Source organism: Dermacentor variabilis, chromosome 9 (genome assembly GCF_050947875.1).
Source record: "Dermacentor variabilis isolate Ectoservices chromosome 9, ASM5094787v1, whole genome shotgun sequence".
NCBI classification, from domain to species: domain Eukaryota; kingdom Metazoa; phylum Arthropoda; class Arachnida; order Ixodida; family Ixodidae; genus Dermacentor; species Dermacentor variabilis.
The window spans coordinates 35353049-35366706 of record NC_134576.1 but is presented as its reverse complement, the minus strand read 5'-3'; the positions used below and the strand labels follow the sequence as shown (position 1 = coordinate 35366706).

The window sequence follows — 13658 nt, the reverse complement described above, 5'->3', positions numbered from 1 at the left end:
TGTTGTACAGCGAGTGCGATACGGGTGCTGTATTGTGCTTACTAGTGAACTTTGGAATGTCGTTTAAGAACAGTTTTTCAACAGGGCATCACTGCGCTGTTTACGGTTGTAGCAACAATCAAAAGAAGAGGAATGCTGCAAGAAAACAGCTGTGCGGCACGCACAACATGGTGCGGGAGGAGTGCGGCTGCAACATTTATTTGTTGCATAGATTTCCAGCTGATGCGGATTTAAAGAGACAGTGGATCGCAGCAGTGAATAGAAAAGATTTCATCCCTTCTTCATCGTCACGCGTGTGTTCTATGCATTTTGTTGACGGTAAGCGCACCGATCAAAACCCCGTGCCTATGCTTCGACTCGGATACGAGAGAAAGGTAAAGCCTGTTGACATGGGTGCCGAAACGTCTCCTACGAAATGATACAAAATTATTCGTTACAGGTGCTTAAAGGACGACGACGTCTAGCGAAGTGCGACAGTCAACAGCCAAAGAAAAAGGTATAATGAGACTTCTTATCGACCGAAACGTCAGTAATTGGTGGCGCTTTTTCAGAGGACTGCCGAGAACCTACCACCGACCTCGCTGGCATGCAGCCTCCATCTCGACACGGGGGATACCGATTTTTTGGAAGGCGCTTCCGGGGAAAAGGTTGAACTCCTTTTTTTTTCTGATCCACGAGAGTTGTGCAATTCCCGAACCACCGTAATTGCGCGAGGTAACGTTTTCTTATCGCGCGCTTACAGGATGACGCCTCCAGCGAAGGTCTGCGTCTGCTCTGTGCTGCCGCTTCTATGAAGGTATGCATCCTCGAAGTTCAAGAGAACACATTGCTCTTAAGAGGGAAAGCTACTGTCGTGCTAGTGACTAGCGCAGAGCTGCTGCGAATAAACCAACGTATGGGTTAGCGTTTCAAGAGAACGATCTCTTCCCTACGTTGCACTGGGTTCGCGCGTTTACAACTGTATTTCCTATCTCCAAAGAGCTAGCTGCGACACGGAGGCGGTGACTAAAAAGCTGCCGCTCACCCAACCGTGCCGATGGCTGATAAGATATTTTCGCAGTTGTAGTTATCGCGCAGGTACTGCGGGCGTACACTGCAATTAGGTGTGTACGACACAGCAGGCTTCGCTGGCGACGAGGTTTCACTCACAAATCACTGCCCTCACCACTGCTGTTCAGCGCATCGATAATTATTTAGCATTATCAGGTACCTTCCCTGTCCTTCGGGTGTTTGCATGTCTTACTTTTATTGCACGCACACGCACACACAAAGTGTGTATGTCACGTCTAAATATACTTGTTTCAGGAACAAGATGAAAATGCTGCAATCGCTGCTGCCAAGGCCATCGTACAGCTTCATCCCATAAAGGTGGGCACATGTGTGCGTATTTAGCACTAAATGTGCTATATTTGCAACTGCAGCACCACGTTCAAGTGGGAGCACTGCAATTAAAAGCACTCTTTTTGTTTTACTGCAGAATCATGAGGCAGTTCACGCTGCTCGTTCTGGGGAGCAGGACGCCAGCAGGGAGCAGCAAGACACAGGCAGTAATTCTGGGGAGCGGGACACTGGCAGTGAGCAGCAAGACTTGCAGCACACAGGTGGTGAACAGCAGGAATGGAATGCAAGTCGAAATGCTGCAGCACTGGTATGTCTATGTAATTATTTATTCAGGTACCCTCAAGGCTGCGAAGAGCTACAGGGAGTAGTGGGAGTTTGTAAAACAGTAGGAAAGTAAAGAAAAGCAGATAAACAGTATTTATTTATTTATTTGTGATACCCTCAAGATACATAGCTGTACATTGCAGAGGGGAAGGGCGAGAATACAATCCAAGAGTAAAAAATACAGGATTAAGGATTAGATTAATTCTAGGAATTCACAGAAAAGTAACGAAGCAGGTACACTTTATTACAAAATTTCTACAATTGCACATTTGAAGGATGCAGGGGCTGCAATGTAGGCAGGTCATCCCAGTCGATGCTGGTCCCAAAGACCAGTGCCGACCGCAATCACCTGCCATATGCAATCTTTATAGCCTTCAGCGAAATTAACACATCTGCCTTCGTAGAACGGTCTGTACACTACACATAACAGCATCAGGAGGTCAGGCATGTAAGCAACTGTGGTCAGAACGCATTCTGAAAATGCACGATTGTGATTACTTGTGGCAAGATGTATGTTTACATTGTAGGAATGGCAAAACTAAATTGGAAGCGCAGGCATACATTCTTTCAAAATGTGAGCAAGGGCCACAATAAGCTGATCACTTAGGTGCTTTTTTTGCATACCATGGATGTTTTTGAAGTAGTCATTGCTGTTGCTTTACGTGCGTAAGTCGTTGCGAAGCAAAACAATTTACACAGACTCTGAAGCTGTTGCTTCACACAATCCACATTTCAGAGTGCTGTTTGGTTCGGCGATGCTAACAGCAATGTGCCCACTGGGAGGGAGCGCACAGGATGTGCTATCTGCATTTCTCAGTCTTTGTGCGAGTTGTGATTGCGGTGCCAGCATGTGACTGTTCACCGAGCTTAAGCTTGCACTCTGTGTTTCCTTTAAGAATGGTTAACCTTGTAGCTGTGTCCATTGTGCTAAGGGAACACACAAGTGCGCGGCCGGCAGTTTGAGAGTGCTCCAGCTCTGGTAGGGTCAAGCAGCGCCTAAGTACTGTATAGGCACAAAGTACGGAGCTAGAGAAGCCCGTTTCATAAGCTGCAGGCACACACTGCCAAGCTTGCTACGGCGGTAAATTCGATGCTGGCACAAAAATGTATTGCTTCTTCTAAACACGAGCCAAGCTGGCCGTGTTTAGACACGGCCAGCTTGGCCGTGTCTAACACGGGCCAAGCTTTTCTTTTGAATAAGCTTAAGACGCTACAAGTGGATGACCCTTTCCGTGTTAAAAGTTCTTCGGAGGTCGCGCAATTTATTAAGTGTAATGACGGCACCAAGTATGGTTTTCCCGTTGACGTAGAAGATCTATTCTACTCAATTCCTCAGGACGAGCTTCTTGTTTTCTTAAGGGAATGCATTGAATACAACGACGTGGTCGACTTCCAGAACTCATCGGGCCTTTCAGTGGACAGCTTTTTAACATTGCTGGAGTTTTATTTAAGTGTGACTTTTATTTTTTACAACGAGCCGCCATATCTGCAACGCCGGGGAGTGTGTATTGGGTCTTGTATTGCTCCTATTTTGTGCGACATTTTTTTCTCTTTTGTTGATATGTCTTTAGAGCACGTTTTTTATGGGGGCAGGTTTTAAAAGTTTTTAGGTGTGTTGATGATTGTTTAGTGCTTTTAAACAATAAGGGTGAATTTACATCCTCTGCGTTTATTTTAGAAGCTTTTAACAACCAAGGCCAAGGGCTCGTTTTTACCCATGAACTTCCTGACGACACAGGCCTGCAGTTCCTAGATTTGAAACTGTCTTTTGAAGCTGGCCACGTCTGCTGGTCCTATCAACCGCGAGCCATGAAACAATTGCTGCCGTACGATTCCGCACACTCTAAAGTGGTGAAGCGAGCAGTTGGTAGTCTTTGCTTGGAATCGGCTTTGCGTACACCAAATCCGGTCTAGTTTTACGAACCAAGTTGGACGCCTTTTGGCAGCTGGTTTCCCTTTGATGGTCGTCAACGCTATAGTTGAGTCTCTTCTGCAAAAAGTAAAGCTGGGAGCACGAAGGGCGAGAGCAGAGGTCAAATGACCGAAGGTAAGACCGGAGGTTATTCCTTACGTACACAAGGTGTCACACAACCTTAAAAGGGTTGCTAACCGTCATGGCATTCCTCTGGTTTTTTCTGCGCCCAACAAGCTTTCGAAGCTGTGCTCTCGAGTTTGCTGTAAGAGCAGGCGGGGCTGCCGCACGAGGCATGAGAAGCCCTTTGTTGAGTGCTCCAGAGGGGTTGTTTACGCAATTCCCTTGCACCCTTGTGGGTAGCTCTACATTGGTCAAACTGAGCGTTGTGTGAATGACCGTTTAAGTGAACATGCGCAAAAACTAAAGAAAAGAAGAGGATAAGGGCGCACATTTGGTGGCTCATGTTACCGCGTGTGGTTGCGACGCTCGATTTTCTGCGACAACTATTCTTGGTAGGAGCGGCAACGCCTCTTCCAGGCTCGCTCTTGAGGCCTTCTTTATCAAGAAGAACAGAGATAGATGTGTGAGTGAGCCTTCTATCACATTACTGGATGCCGAATTTAACTTCTTGCGCAACCGCCTTTGATGTGTATGTACCGGCTACTCTTCTGCTTGGTAGGCGCATGCGTGACAAGAGGATATATATATATATATGCACTATCCTTCTTTCTATTAAACAGTTGTGAGTAGCACTTGTCCTAGTCTGTCTTCCTTGTGTACGTGGTTTTATTCGCGTTAAACTACTACTTCAAACAAGCTGTACTTCTAGGCATAAGCAAACAGCACATGCAGATTTTGCTGTGCCAGGAACAAGCTTTTGCACCTTGCCTTCTACGCCGGGTGCAAAGCGAATGCTTGCGTACAAATGTGAAGTGTCTATAATCTGCAGATGCATAATAGTGTGATATCCACTGAGAGTAAAATCTGCATCTTAGCAAAACCTATTCTATGGTGACAAATATCTTTATATTTTGGAGTTGATGCTTACTTACTTCATTTATTTGTTGAAACTGTGAATCCCATCAGGGATTGTAACAGGAAGGGCTGTATGTGATACATAGGAACATGGTATAAGGTGTTACATACTAAATCTTAGACAAGAAAGAATTTGGGCATATAAAATTTTGATTACGTGATTATACAAAAGAATAACAAGAACGAAGTGGATATGACAACAATAATTACAGTTGCAGAAACCAGTTACAGGGTCAGTATTGAGGTAATAAAAGTCACGAAACAATCAAGGTTACAATAATTCCAACAAGAAAAGAAATATATTGCATCATTGCCGTAATTATATTCAAGCACAAACACCGTTAAAATAACGAGGCAACAAGGAACTATGTAAATAATGAAAAGAATTATTGCTGCAATACGTATACATGATCCGTAGTTAGGGTACCAAACGTATCTAAGGATGAGCTGTCAGTGATGCCTGCGTTAAGATTATTCCATTCGCGTGTCGCCCTTGGAAAAAATGAGTATTTGAAGATATCAGTGCAGAATGAAAATTCGCTTAATGTGTGTGTGAGTTTATGACGAGTTAATCTATTCGAGGACGTTGATATGTATTTCATAATAGGCAGTTTGAGTTGATTGTGTATTAACTGATACATGATTTTAGTCTAGCAAGCTTGGCTCTGTTATCCATGGTTAGAAGTTCTGCCCATTTCAGCAATGCTGTTGGTGAGTCTGTGATGGAATGTTTATTGTATATGTATCTCAGCTCTTTTTGCTGTACCCCTTCAAGTTTTTTAATCATCTTATTAGTAATAATAATATTTCGGGTTTTACGTGCCAAAACCACTTTTTGATTATGAGGCACGCCGTAGTGGAGGACTCCGGAAATTTCGACCACCTGGGGTTCTTTAACGTGCACCTAAATCTAAGCACACGGGTGTTTTCGCATTTCGCCCCCATCGAAATGCGGCCGCCGCGGCCGGGATTCGATCCCGCGACCTCGTGCTCAGCAGCCCAACACCATAGCCACTGAGCAACCACGGCGGGTCATCTTATTAGTAAACGGGAACCAAATGGTGTTGGCGTACTCTAGAACCGGTCTTATAAGTGTTTTATATGCGAGTAACTTTGTTTTGGATGGTGCTAGTTTAAGGCGTCTTTTAATGAAGAATAGCAGTCTTATTGCGGTTGATATGATATTGTTAAGTCGAGAATCCCACCTGAAGTCAGATGTTAGTGTCACACAAAGGTACTTAAACTCATGAACAGATGCAAGAGGAATGTTGTTCAGGGTGTACTGGAAGGCTGATGTGTTTTTTTCGGGTTATAGATAATAGAATGGACTTTTTAGATTGATATCCATCTTCCAGTACTTACTTATGTGGTTCATACTAACCATGTACTCAACATAATGAGCCTGCGGTGTTCTGAATGTTTATGTTCTTTTGCCCACAGGTGCAAATGTGCGACCGATGGACACAGTGGGAGGACAGTTCATATGAAGACCACACATATGTCCAGCACCTCCCCATTGGGTTCAAAGGAAAATCCTTTGCTGGATCGCTATCAAGTGACATCTTATTTTACACTGGTCAATCCCACAACGTGTTTGAGAGACTTGTAAGAGCAGCTTCAATCCTGGCAAAGAAGCCAAGTGTTCTCACACGTGCTGACCAGTTATTACTGTGCCTCATGAGGCTTCGCCTTGGGCTGTTGTATGGACACCTTGCACGGATTTTTCAAATCTCTGTGTCAAGTGTTAGCAACCACGTGTCATGCATACTCAGCCTGCTCTGCAAGATCATGAAGAAGGTTGTCATCTGGCTGCCAAAATCCCACATTCAAAACAGCATGCCAGATTCCTTCATTGAAAATAAGCATGACGACACCACATGCATTCTTGATTGCACAGAGGTGTTTTTGCAGCGCCCCAAAAAGCTAATGGCCAGGGCACAAACATTCAGCAGCTACAAAGCACACAACACCGTGAAGTTTCGTGTAACGATTGCCCCAAATGGGTTCATAATGTTTGTGTGCAAAGCTTATGGAGGGCGTGCCTCGGACAAATTCATTACCAACAGCAGTGGCATCAGCGACTACCTGGTACATGGCGATGTTGTGATGGCAGACAGGGGTTTCGCCCTCACAGATGAGATTCAACTGCAAGGCGTTCGATTGAACACACCAGAATTTACGAAAGGTATGGGGCTCTTATTTATCATTGTTCTTGTGCTGTTAATTAGAGCTCTAGTGCTTTGCTGGGTGGAATGAAGGGGTGTTAGTAAAAGTGCAAATCAATGCGGTTTAAGGTGCGGCCTAACAAAGATGGCGCAGAAAGCTAGGGGCATGTTTTCTTTGCTTCAGGGTCCTTTATCGTCTGAGACTGCAAGTACTGCACCTTATAATGATACGCTGACCTGCCATTTTTTCAGAACTCTTGACGTGAATGGTTACAGCTTTAATACTTACATATGCATGTGTATATTAGAATTGCACGAAGCAGCTGCAGCCTTAGTGCACAAGGAAACTGAAGCTTAACTATGTATTATAATGTGTTCCGCTTGTTTTGTACCTCTTACACGCTATGTGGTTGTGCTGTTTAAGGTTTTAGTAAAAATATGACAAGAAATTTATTTTTAGCTTTCTGTATTGGCACAATATGTAACACCACAATAACAGCAAGTGGTATTTTGGTACCAGTACACATGCCACTAAATTTCAAGAAAATAGGACAAAGCCTTGAATATAGTGTAATGGATTCCATGTGCTTAAGTAATCACTAGAGCCTGGACGCTTAGGAAACATTCATATTTTTTCCCGCCGTCTCTACCCTGCCTACTTAACTAATATACAGATTAAGGGTGTGGCACCATTTTATTAAAACATTTAGAAGACCTATAAGTGCCTTGTTCGATTTTTCTGCATATTTTAGCTTTGACACCTAAAATGCCTTTTTTGTGTTCCATCATGGCATAGTTTCATTTAAGCTGTTGACCTGGATGCAGACTAGAACCACTTGTTTATTTGAAGAGTAATGATGAAACATCACTTCATGAGCACAGAAAGCAGGACGCGTTTAGTTTTCTCAGTGAATTGATGCTGCATGGCATGTATGTGAAAACAGCGACAGTGTGGCATCCACATTGCTGAGACTAAGAAGTTCTAGCCTCTTGCCTGACGGCATTTTAAAAATGAGCTTAGGGTTTTGTAGAAAGGAGCAGTGAAAGTTGACTCCGAAGCTAGGCTACATGTGCTACCCTGAAGGAAAGATAGATGGTTTACTTATTACTTTAGAGACAATGAATAAAGGGAAAATCAGACATCCACCTGTTCGTAGCGATTGCTACAAAGGAAACCCATACCGGTTCCTCGAAAGAAAAGCCCCATAGTTGAAGAAAAATTCGTCCCGGACCAGGACGAATTTTTCTTCAACTATGAGACTTTTCTTTCGAGGAACCCGTATGGGTTTCCTTTGTAGCAATTGCTACGAATAGGTGGATGTCTGATTTTCCCTTTATTCATTACTTCTCTCCACCTTGTGGGTTTCTGCAGAACTACTATGTCAAATACCTTAGAGACACTATGCGGAGAGAAGGATACTATAGTAAGTCTTCCTCCTGCTTGTGAGTCTGCGGGCCCCTTTCTGCAAGATCACTAGTGCATAAAAATGAGCGCATGTATGAAACTATCATACACTGATTATAAAAAAAATTGAGAACACTGATCCTTGGGCATGTTGGATAAGTGCTAACTTCCGCATTACAATTTCAGGAAAACCACAACTGAGTGCAAAAGAGGTGACGAGCGCAAGACGCATTGCATCTGTTCGAATTCATGTCGAGCGCGCAATAAAGAGGATTAAGACTTACAGGATCTTTAAGCAAGCACTTCCCATACGGTCAAAGAAAAGCATTAGCAACATGGTATTTGTATGTGCAGGAGTCTGCAACATGAAGTCCGAATTGATCAAGGAGCCAAGTGCTTAGGAAAATAAACAGACTTGCTTGTATTGGTTTTATGTTATTCCTTTGCACCCTATTCTTGTACTCTGTGGTGCAGCTAAAGTGTTGAATGAGATAGAAGAGCACAGTGGAAGTGGATTGCAAATCTCCACGGCTGTATCATTTGCAACATTTCCTACGCCCCTGGCTCTTATTCAAGTACTCCAGTGCCGTATTAAAAAGTACTTACACTCATATTTATTTATTTGGCATGGTTTTAAATTCGACAAATTGTTGAGTACTCGTTAGGTACATCTAGACTTCCATCATTGTGCATGTCTACCATGCGGGGAAGCAATTCAGCAAAGTAGAATTTCTTTAGCCGTGGCATATTTTTGGCTATGTAGGCAGGATCAAAAGGGACATTAATGAGCACATCACTTTGAGCGCTCCATACATAAAAAAAGCAAAGTGGCTTCTCAGTGCATAGCAACTGAAATCGCGCCTGACTGTAATAGCCATTTGGCCCATTTTCTGCTAGGAACAATGTCCCGTTCTGGCTCAGCCTGACATCATACTTTCCATGCCCAATTAGCTGTGTGATGTCACGCACATATGGGCATTTTATTTCAACAATGGCATTTGGTTTGTCAATCATGCCATCAGGGCTAGCCGAAAGCCACAGAAGCTTTTGGTGCACTGACGTACCCACTTCTCTAACTAAAACACTTGCTTTTTTCGAGAATTGAGCGCGGGCAACTGCCTCCATTTGTGTTCCATGTTTTGTGGCTGCATTGCCAGAGAACACTGGGCAAAGCATTCTTGTTGCAGCTTTTTTTCCTGCGGTTGTTTCCTTTTTTGGCACTTTGGCCACATTTGACGCAGTCAGGCGCAGTCTGCGAGAAACCATCCACAGCTCAGAAGACTGGTTGGCAGTCTTCAAGCTGAGAGTAGCAGCAGCTGCTGTAGATAAGGCTACATACTTATCATAAAACGTACAGCACAATGCACAGCCATTTGGAGCATTGTCCCCTGTGTTGCATGTTGCCCACAAGAATATCTGCTGCAAGATGCTGTTGCCGTGGAGGCGTATTCAGTGTTTCGTATAGGAGTGTACCTGCATAAAAACAGTGAAAGATAATGGTATTACATAACCAACCAACATCACCCCGTCAATACCACTACACTAACTAGTGAGTTAGGCAAATGTGCCATGCTGTGCAGATTAACAAGCAGCAATACAATGGCATGACAAATTTTTAGGTAATTTCATTTTATCAAGGATATCGCACAACAGCGTTGAAAGTTTTTTTGCAGAGCCACAGCTTCCAGATGTACAAATTTGATTTTCCAATAAGGTACGCTACTATAAGGTAGCAGTTGTTTGAACAGCTCTATGCTTCATTTCGAAGTTATTGCTGCTCTTGAAACACAGAAATTGTAGCTGCACTTGTCCATGCAGTGCACTCAATTACAAGATGACCATTTCAAATTATATATTCCAGGCATCACACAAGGGCCATTAAATTCGTCTATCCAAAATAGTGTTCTCAGCAAAACATAAACGTTGTATGACACAGCACACAACACATATTCAATACCTCCTTTGCTTTAACAAAACTTCTGGAGCACTGAGATAGCAAGTTTCCTCCTCTGCATCAAACATGTAATCTCCGCTTAGTACAAGCGGGGATTACATGTTTTGGTGTACTGACGTACCCACTTCTCCAACTAAAAAAACCTGTTTTCTTTCGAGCATTTACTGTCTTCATCATTATTATGATGAAGGCAGTAAATTGCAGACACTTTGCAGTGGTTCATACAGACACTGGGTTTTTATCGCTGCTTGCGGAACAAAGAACGTTTGAGCTATCCACATTCTCTCCTCATAGTCGTGTTTACAATAAACACATGCAATTACAAACGTCAATATCTTTATGGTAAGTACGAGTATAAGTGCACAGCAAGCTCCTTATAATTTATAAACAGATTAATACTTTCATATCACTGCTGATCGCAGTAATTTGGCTGAAGGCGTAATTTTTTGTCCATGCCTATTCTATATAAAACCAAAAGGCCGCCATTCATGTACTCATTAAATTCCCACTAGTAGTGCATCATATGACAGTAGTGTAGCATCTGAAATACGTACCAGGAATGGTGAAAAGGTCGGGAAATGGCGACTCTTCATGCAGCTTTCGTATGTCTTCTTCTGTTGGTGACACGAACGTTGGCCTTGAACACCCCGCAGGCTGAGGATCTACAGTGCCTTGGTCCAGATGAAAGTCTATATCTTCAAGCACAGCAGGCTGAACATTTCGCTTTGTGCCTGAGTTCCAGGCTGCTGTTTGGTCACTGCACGTCTTTGTTGTCAACCCTTGACAAACTGCCATATCAATTTTCCATAAGATGGCTCCAACGTGGCTGCAGACTTTACCTCGGCCTGCCATACATGTGCAGCCAGCTGTGATTACCTCCCCACTTTTTTTTTGCACTAACCCATGCAGTACGGGGAGTGCCACTGAGAGCTTGCGATGGAGACACTTCCCCTTTCACATAGTGGACCCTTTCACTATGTCAATGCAGTGGACGAACAGTTTCCCAACCCATCCACTCTGGAAATAGTTGTATGACTCCAGTGATCTGTAACTCCTTACAGCCTGCAGGTCGCATGCCTTGGAATTGAACAGATAAAAATTATATCGTGGGCTCTCACAGCAGGCCACTCTCGCATGTCGTCTAGCCATCTCTTCACCAGGTCAGAATGGTCATAACTGCGGCCATCTAGAAATAGAGCCAGAACAACAAAATGAAGCTTAAGATAGGTTTGCTGGTGTTCTTAGATGGATAACGATTTGCATTCATTAATTGCACATGACAAATGGTGAAAAATGATGAAGGCAATACCAGCAACGATAGGCTACAACTATGTCATAAATCATGACTTACTGCTTGCAACTCTAATGCTGTCGCACGGGCGCTTTGAACGGCGATTTTACTCTATCCAGATTCACACATCCACGATCCATCTATCGCGTTTGAGCCTCTCGATCACGATTGTAGGCTGTCGCCTACCACCCCTAATTAATCTGTGAGCTCAACCAACGCGATCCGAATCGTTGCACCGTACGGCAGCAATTCGACGCCGGCAAAAGAGAAAAATCTGACGGCAGATCTCGGTCTCATGCTGGAGCAGATCGCTACGAGTCAAAAACGAGCTTTCGTTCATTAGCTTCAATAAACCACCGATTTTGAATGCGTTCGAAAACAGGCGAAGCACGACGTCGTAACAGTAGACCGAACTGATGTCATGCAAAACAGCGAGCGCTCGCCTTGAAATTACGGCGCTATTGCAGTTCAAGATTTACCAGAGCCAGCGGAAAACTTCTGCACCACCGGCCGGCTATACAGCGTTGAAATAGCGGCATTTGGCTATCTGCCCTGGCGCAAAGTTGAGTTTGCAAGGAGACCTAGTGCGAGGATGCCATTTCATCGTGCTCGCTTGGAGAATTGTCAATACGACGCTGTCGTGAACATCAAAGCGGTGAAATAAATCGGGAACATAGTGAGTGGTCTTACCTTCCAAGTCAACGGGTTCCTTAGACGCACCAGCGCAAGGCGTCGCCGACTGTGCAGATGACGGCGCCATCCGGAGCGTGAGCACTCACGGTACGTGCACCCACACCAGAACACGCGAAACACTGGCGATGCTAGCCTTTGTGTCAGTGATCTAGGCTCAGGAGATGCACAAATTAATCAAGCCAACGTTTCCGCAAGGCTTACATAGAACGAAAACGAGAGGTATTAGACACACGTTACGTTGAGTGTGCGCGGCTGGACCGAAAGCCTGGAGAGCCAACAGCCCAAGATGGCGTCGCCGTCAGACGTCGCTAGCGGCGCAGTATGGCGGAGTCCAAGCGGGCTTCAGTGGAAAGGTGTATATATAGGTGGGGTTCTTCTATAGGGGAGAGGTTGTGAGGCGGGACGGTGCGGAAACGAGAGAAGGTGTGTTAGCGTGTCGCATTGAAAGTAAAGGAACGCGGTGCTCAAGGTCAAAGCCAGGGCCACCCCTCACCCCCCCACCCCGCTCTTTTAACCCCCGCGTGTTAGCCGGCGTGTCAAGGGCGTCTGACACGCCGGCTGGAAAAAAGAACGAAGGGGGGGGGGAGCAATGGATAGGAAAAAGAAAAAAAAAGGAAAAGAAAGAAAAGAAAGGCGGGGGGATACCCCAAGAAATCCAACTCAGTGTTGTTGCCTATAGCTTGAAGTTTAGCATAGCGAATAGATTCTAAAGATTCAAGAATAGATTCTAAACTTCAAGCTATAGGCAGCAACACTTAGTTGGATTTCTTGGTGTATCCCCCCCTTTTTTCTTCTTTCTTTTTCCATTCCTCCCCCCCCCCCTCTTCTTTTTCCAGTCGGCGTGCCAGGCGCCCTTGACACGCCGGCTAACACGCGAGGGTTAAAAGACCGGGGGGGGGTGAGGGTTGGCCCTGGCTTTGACCTTGTGCACGGCGTTCCTTTACCCTCAATTCGACATGCTAACACACCTTCCCTCGTTTGCGCACCCTCCCTCCTCAGGCCCCTCACCTTTAGAAGAACCCCACCTATATATACTGTGGCGAGGAAAGCGTACGTCGCCTTGAAGAAGACAAGTCCACTTGTCCAAACGTTGGCTCCTGCATTCACCTTGTTCGCGTTTTGCTCATCGTCTTGAATTTCCATCTCCCGCATTCCCCGTCTTTTCCCTTGTTTTTTTAAAGTAGCTCGATGACGTCACTGCTGGATGTAATCGTGGAAGGATTCCTCTGTCAGCGCCGGTGCCACGTGGGCGATGTTTCCATGGAAGGATAGCCGCAACTGCAAGTATCGAAGAACTTGATTACGCTTTCTGCAATGCCGTTCGCCACCACCACCGCAGAGCAGATGCAGTGGTGGTGGTAGAAAGTCAGCGTATCAGAGTCAAATCAACTTCGCATGCAATACGGATTTCGCGCTCGCCCTGAGCCCTGCGCACGAACAGTTTGCACTGAATATTATAGCTGTCTAATGTAGTCTACACATGTAGTATTTTGACTACTACGTGTAGTCGAAACACTACACGTAGCTCCTTGCGT

General features: G+C 44.8%; 1 protein-coding gene across 1 annotated transcript; it reads left to right on the top strand.

Annotated features, from left to right (window-relative positions):
- Positions 1-743: 743 nt before the first annotated feature.
- LOC142558298 (uncharacterized) lies at positions 744-6871 on the top strand. The gene is made up of 4 exons (XM_075670448.1): positions 744-761; positions 1306-1368; positions 1478-1648; positions 6056-6871. The coding sequence occupies exons 1-4, from the start codon at positions 744-746 to the stop codon at positions 6869-6871; spliced, it is 1068 nt and encodes a 355-aa protein (XP_075526563.1).
- The last annotated feature ends 6787 nt before the right edge of the window (positions 6872-13658 follow it).

Coding starts and splice junctions, on each gene's coding strand:
- LOC142558298 (XM_075670448.1), top strand. Junction 1,369..1,477: donor TACAGCTTCATCCCATAAAG/GTGGGCACATGT, acceptor GTTTTACTGCAG/AATCATGAGGCAGTTCACGC. Junction 1,649..6,055: donor GTCGAAATGCTGCAGCACTG/GTATGTCTATGT, acceptor TTTTGCCCACAG/GTGCAAATGTGCGACCGATG.